Below are 6,354 nucleotides of genomic sequence, written 5' to 3'. Positions count from 1 at the left end.
GCGTCCGCGAGCGCTGCAGACGAAAGCGGCGGCTTCCGGCTCAGCCGGCGCGCTCCGTCGGCGCTGCCAGTAGCGATGCATCCGGCCAAGACGTGGCTGCTGATCGCGTGGCTGCGGGCCGCGCTGTTGACCGACGCCGTGGCGGTCTTCTCGTGCCCGAGCTTGGAGCTGTGCAGCTGCACGAGCGACAGGGTGGACTGCGTCTGCCCGCGTGGCGACGAGGACCTCGACCTCTTTGCCCTGTACGAGACAGACGTGCGGGTCATCAGCGTGCGCCACTGCGGCTCTGTCCTGGTACCACCGTACTTGGTGGCTGGCCTGAGCCTCGACGAGCTTAGCATCGGCGACGTGCGGCAGCTCAAGATCCGAGCCTTGGCCTTCGAAGGCGTGGACAGGCTGACGTCGCTGCGTATCCGCCGGGTCGACAGCCTAGTCCTTGACCAGTTCGCCCTGCACGGGCTTCGAGAAACGGCGCTGATTGAGCTGAACAGCGTTACCATGGACGAGGTTCCGACGGCCGGTCTGTCCGGCCTGATGGGCGTCGACGAGATTCACTTCCGGGACTCGCGGCTGGGCACGCTGCACAGCATGGCTCTGCTCTTGGCCAACGCCAGTCTGTTCCGAATGGAAAACTGCACCGTGGCGAGGATGCAAAACGCGTCGTTGGTTGCAGACTCGCTCTCGAGCGTGCAGCTGATCAACTGCACCTTCGGTGACACTGACCAAGGGGCCCTGGTGTTACACAACGTGTCTCGAGTCGTGGTGTCCGGATGCCAATTCGGCGAGCTCAGGCACAAGTTCCTTCTGGCCCAGCTTGTCGACGTGTTTGTCTTCGAACGGAACGCTTTGCCGTTCGTCGGCAGACAGACCCTGCGAGCCCTTTCTTCTCTTCCTAACGTATCCATCTCTCAGAACGAATTTCAGCGGGTACGTAAAGCACGTCTCCTTTTTCTGTCTTTGCCTCCTTCCACTCTCATTGACGTTTTGCATTAACTCCTTGTTCCAAATGGAATCATTGCCTTCGTCGACTCGTCTTCCTTCTGTGAAAATACTATATCAAGAGTTGCAGACGAAACCTCGCGGTCTACTGTCTTGTCGTTAAAGTCAAGGACACACTCGTAAATTATGCAATGTTCCACTACATGCAGTGTTACTATCTTATTGCTGCTATCCATAATTTTTCTGTGCAGGAAGGCCTTTCATGATTCTTTGTTATAGCTAAAGAAATAAGACACTAAGCGGTTAACACTGCAACTGTACTGGTCGGTTACTTCGTAAAAAAAACATATATTTATTTATTTATTTGTTTATTTATTATATTCACCCGCGCATACACACTTGGACGAGTTTTTTATATGCGTTCAATGTAACACTTGTTAACGTTCTTGCTCAAACTATGCTTGTCTTCAAACTCAACTCGTTTTCACCCGAAGAACCGCAGTAAAAAAAAGTCCGACTCATAGCGGAACGTCATTAATTTCTTTCTTCATCTGTTGAAGTAAGATATATTCAGATGCATCTTAGATTAGCTTTATGTAATTCTATCAAAATATAAGCCAAAATCATCAAAAGCCAAAATCCAAAATTGTCGCTTCTTCCTTCGAAAAGCCAAAATCATCGCTTCTTCCTCCGAAACCGATATATTGTAGCAACTACTTCGAACATCGCATGAATGATACGAAAAACGTCTTTTTTTTTCCTCTTATTAATGTGACGACAAGTATACAACATGCCTTCCTATTGTAAACAGGTCGACTGAAGAACTTTCAGCTGCTGCTGGTGAAGCTATGTATATATCACAGTAAGAAGCCATGCAATATATCAGCAACGGGCGTACCAGCGCTGGGATTATTTCGCTCGCTTCAATTTATACAAAGCAATTACATAGTTTCTTGGTACAATGAGGACATCCTTAATTTGAGTACTGGCTATTTGATTAAAAAAAATTGAAATAACGATGCAAAGCGCGCAAAACTGTCCCAATTCAACCAAAAAAAGTAATCATTCGTGTTCATTATAATGAAAGGTTAGCCATGCACCCAAGCTAACCTCTGCCATTCGGGCTGCACAACCTAGGTACTAGCCCTATGTTTGATCACCGACCTACGCCAGTTGCGATCTGGATGAAGATCGTACCGACGTGAGCCCGTGTAATAACTGTGTAATGCAAGACCCCAGATTAGACGTCAAAATACTCTGGTCAACCTGCTCATCTACAGCAAAGACACCCGACGCTATCTTAAAGATATTTTGAAATTTGATCTCTCTTAACCGCCAAACAACAGTTGAGACACGCCTGCCTTTCGATCATCTGGCCTTTTCGTGCTTTTAGGAACTCAAGCGTTTTGAGCATTTGCTCGAAAATCTGTGCCTCGTCTAATCCGCTCTCTTCCTTTGTTCCCTTTTGTCGTCCTTCTCTATCATCCTCGGATGAACTGTGTAGCGCCGTTCACACTCTTGCGACCGAGTAAGACCGAGAGAGACCAGACCAATTTTTAAGCCTTTTGCGACTTCTTAGGACCGGATGCGCTGCAGCAGAGCTGGTCCTAAGAGATCGCAAGGGGCTTAAAAACCGGTCTGGTTTCTCTCGGTCTTACTCGGTCGCAAGATTGAGAACGGACGTTATCTTCTGTATGACCTTCTTTAACTTACTTCAAATACTATAATTGGGGTTCCGTTTTCTTTTTTCTGCAGATACCGCTAAACCACAGAAATGAACCCTAGCGGTTGTTTCTGTTAAAATTAGGGAAATTCGAAAGACCCCGAATTGGTGCTGTGCTTAAATAAGAAAAACCGAAGTTTCACAGGGAGAAAAGTTTAAAGTACAGCTTTATTTTTGATTTTTTTAAACTCAAACATAACTCAATCTGAACTGTCCGCGAGGCTTCTTCTTGCTTCAAAACCACAATTCTTATCTCGTATCTTTTTCTTTTTTTCTTAGTACGGATATGTTTTTTACAGGTAATCAGGGGACACCTGTATGTACCCTGGAAATCGGGGAATCTAATGCCGGTGTTCTTTTCTTTAAACTAAACCCCGATTAACCCCCGACTGTTTTACCAACCCCACAAATTAATACCGAAAAACTAAGAATCGAAAAAACACCCCCGAATTCGAAAAAAAAACACGAAAACACTAAACCCTAATTATAAGCAACCTGTGGCGGTGGCGGTTAGTCGCAAACCACGACTACTTCTTTCCGCAAGCTTTCTTTGCACGGGTGTGTATCCGTGCAGGTGGACTCTCTTCCTACTGGACCGGGGGTCGCGCTGTCCAACAACAGCTTCGAGTGTGACTGCCACCTGGCCTGGATGTGGGAGCAGCCCAGAGCCCTTCTATCCGCCGGTCACTGTGCCGGTCCGTGGCCACTCCGAGGCGTAGCCCTGGATATGCTCCGGCCAGAACCCCCGCACGGCCCCTGCGTGCTCCTGGAAGTTCTGAGTGACACCCGAGTGACTGTCCTCACCAACGGGAGCTCGCGTTCACCAGCCCTGGACCTTCTTACGCTCATCTGGATGGTCTTTGTCTGTTGCTGCGCCCACTGAAAACTCGTGAAAAACTCGCGCCGTCGTCTGCTGTACGAGAACGCAAGGCGACGACAAAGGGTGCTGGACACAGAGAATAGAAAGTTTGAAAATAGTGTGAGAACACATCGGGTTCCTCAAGCAGTTTGGAATGTCGCACTGGTCATGTGGGGAAGTTCTGCGCATGCGCAGGAAAATGAGCCAAGCGGTTAGGGGCACCCAAAGTGTGGGGATGAGGTGCTATTTAGCGTGCACCCCAACGGCTGTCTGTGGTCACAGTTGAGGACAGATCGATGCCATCTTGCAGCTCGTGCTGTACAATGAATGGATTGCGCTGACGTACCATCATCTTCCATACATGACTTGCACGCGACGTCATTGTACCCTGCTGGTTGTCATTCCTATTTGTTATTGCCGACAACTCCGTGGTGCACAATGTACGCTACATAAGGTACTACATGCCCAGCAGGATGTCCGCCACAAGGGCCTCTTATGTGACGTCAGTGTAAACCATGTATTGTGGTGGCCTTGCTGCCCGCGAAATTGTTTTTGTCATCAAGAACAAGTAGGAATGACCACCAGCAAGATGCGATATGACGTCGAGTGCAAACCACGTACTGATCCTCCTCTGACTTGTAGACGTGATCAGAGGCGTGGACAGAGTCACTGCTCACGAGCATGCCTGCGAGGAACCATTCTTGATCTCCGGAGTTTCCTTACGTGGGCTATGGACGGAAGAAAACTTGTCGTCCCACTTTTTTTATTGCGATTTTGTGTTGGCCGGGAGTATCTGGTGACAGGGCAAGAACGTTCCTGTTAATGCGTTCAGATCGAAATTAGTAGGCACGAAGAGGAAGATGTTAGACGCCGAAACACGTAGCCTCGACGTACTCAGTTCGATTGATGTTTCGTACTTAATCCACTATAAGACGCGAGTCCATTTTGCCAATGTGAAACCAGAGTGAAACCAGTGTGCAGCAATTCCTTGGCAGTTCAACTGCAGTAACCCTTGCTGAGCTCGGTCGCCATGCTGCCGGTACTTTCTGCAGAAACGAGAGTGAACTAGAGGGTGCCTACCAGAGGTTATAAAGCCGATTTCCTTCTATACGCCGCTTGAATTTATTCTAAGAAGTACGACTCTACGGTAAACATTTCATCGACTCGGAGTGAACCTAACAAAATGATTTTATTTTGTAACTTTGATTCGTGCATTAGGCGACGGGACAAGGCAGCCAAAGCGTAGCATGATGGTGGAAACTTGAACGCAAAAACCAAACGGGGAAAAAAATAAACTTTATTTTTTAGAAGTGTATTTCGACTCTTTCGTTTTTATAGATCACGAAAATAATATGAAAAAGACCCATGATTAGAAGTAGACAAACACAGCGGTACAGTATTTATGGGATCATATTCCATGAACCATACACGTTAAAAAGTCGAAATTTTACGCGGTGCGAACTCTCTATAACTAAATAAATTGGGTTGTGTGTGTGTTTATACAGCCTAGAACTTGGTCTGCCTCACAGGGGCGACGAGTCTCCCAGCTGTAGATGAGAAATTTAGCCAGTGCGGTACAACCGCTAGCCTGGGGTCTTTAACGTGCATCACGCAGTAGTGATACACGACCGCACGCCGGTACGATGCTCATCCAGATCGAAACGGGCAGGGGTGGGGCTCGAACCCAGGATTCTCTATAACTACGGACTATGTAAGGTGTTTTTTTTTTCCCAAGGTCGATTATTACTTTTTTTTTTTTTTTGCCTAGCAACAGCCGTGGGCCTATTGCGGTAGTGCATAAAAAAAAACATTCAGAACACAACGCTGCAAGCACACACGACAACAAAAGTGGAAAGCTTCTCTTGCACGACACGTTGCGGATTTTGTGAGTGGCAAATCATGTTAATGATCATTTTTGTATGATGTTAGCTTTCTCCTGCGCTTACAAAACCAGACATTTGAAAGCGGGTCGAAGAATTGTTTTACGTGCTCAGTAGGCACCGCGTCCAGACAGTGTAAGGAAAAAAGCTTTTTTTCTTTTTTTGCCGCAATTTATTTCTGCGTACTATTGAGGTATTCAAGTAACCAAGCTTGTAAAGTCAGTCTTGCCACCGAAGCCGAAAACCGCTTTGTTATGGCACTAGCCTGGTATGGTCATGCGCTCGCCTTGGGAAGGCTTCACAGTCAGACAATCTAGACACGCCGGAAGCAAGACGGCAGCGAATATATGCACACCGCGAGAGGACTATAATCTGGAGAACACGGTACTTCCGGCACAGAGCCCCTAATTTGCCGTCGCTTGCCGAGCGCAGGGATTGCTTATTGTGCGCTTGTTCCGTTGCGCTGTCATCGAGGTTGTTATGTACGGCCGCCGCGGGACTTCCGGTTTACGATAAGATAGAGGGTCGGACTAATTGGGCTCTGGGCTGCTTCCACACTTCTTCGAGGTCTTCGGGTGCCTGGACCCTCGGGCTTATACTCGATCAAAAAATAAATACCTGCAAGGGGGGCGGCCGGGGGGGGGGGGGGGGGGGGGTCGAGTTTCGTTAAGACAGCTGAGACCATAAGGTCATAAGGTGCTTTCTGAGAGCGTCTATTTTTGGTCATACCTCAATGTGATTGATACACTCCGAATTCCCTATTGAAAACGGGATCAAAGATCGGGAGCTGCCCGATTTTTTGCTATTCGGCATAGAGGCATAGTTGCCTTCGGACTTGCGACAGTCGCTAACGATCGCATGAACGTCGCATCGGCTGCCATTCTGGTGGCTTTGCTGCTGGAGACGCAACTCCTGCGGCATACATTTCTAACCACCGAATTTGTTCCACTCAG

General features: G+C 48.1%; 1 protein-coding gene across 2 annotated transcripts; it reads left to right on the top strand.

Moving 5' to 3' along the window:
- LOC8029882 (leucine-rich repeats and immunoglobulin-like domains protein 1) lies at positions 1–4,836 on the top strand. Of its 2 annotated transcripts, XM_040211363.2 has the most exons (3): positions 1–927; positions 1,751–1,801; positions 3,237–3,302. In XM_040211363.2, exons 1-2 carry the CDS (start codon positions 76–78, stop codon positions 1,757–1,759), a joined length of 861 nt encoding a protein of 286 aa, XP_040067297.1. In that variant the 5' UTR covers positions 1–75; the 3' UTR covers positions 1,760–1,801; positions 3,237–3,302. The 2 variants fall into 2 exon arrangements, with proteins under 2 accessions (XP_040067297.1, XP_029846935.2); XM_029991075.3 differs by lacking the exon at positions 1,751–1,801 and having other exon boundaries at positions 3,237–4,836.
- The last annotated feature ends 1,518 nt before the right edge of the window (positions 4,837–6,354 follow it).

This window comes from Ixodes scapularis, unplaced genomic scaffold, assembly GCF_016920785.2.
Source record: "Ixodes scapularis isolate PalLabHiFi unplaced genomic scaffold, ASM1692078v2 PGA_scaffold13__105_contigs__length_92229423, whole genome shotgun sequence".
Lineage (NCBI taxonomy): Eukaryota > Metazoa > Arthropoda > Arachnida > Ixodida > Ixodidae > Ixodes > Ixodes scapularis.
The sequence above is the reverse complement of the archived record's forward strand: the minus strand, read 5'-3'. Positions and strand labels throughout refer to the sequence as shown.

Coding starts and splice junctions, on each gene's coding strand:
- LOC8029882 (XM_029991075.3), top strand. CDS start 76: ATGCATCCGGCCAAGACGTGGCTGCTGATCGCGTGGCTGCGGGCCGCG. Junction 928..3,236: donor CTCAGAACGAATTTCAGCGG/GTACGTAAAGCA, acceptor GTATCCGTGCAG/GTGGACTCTCTTCCTACTGG.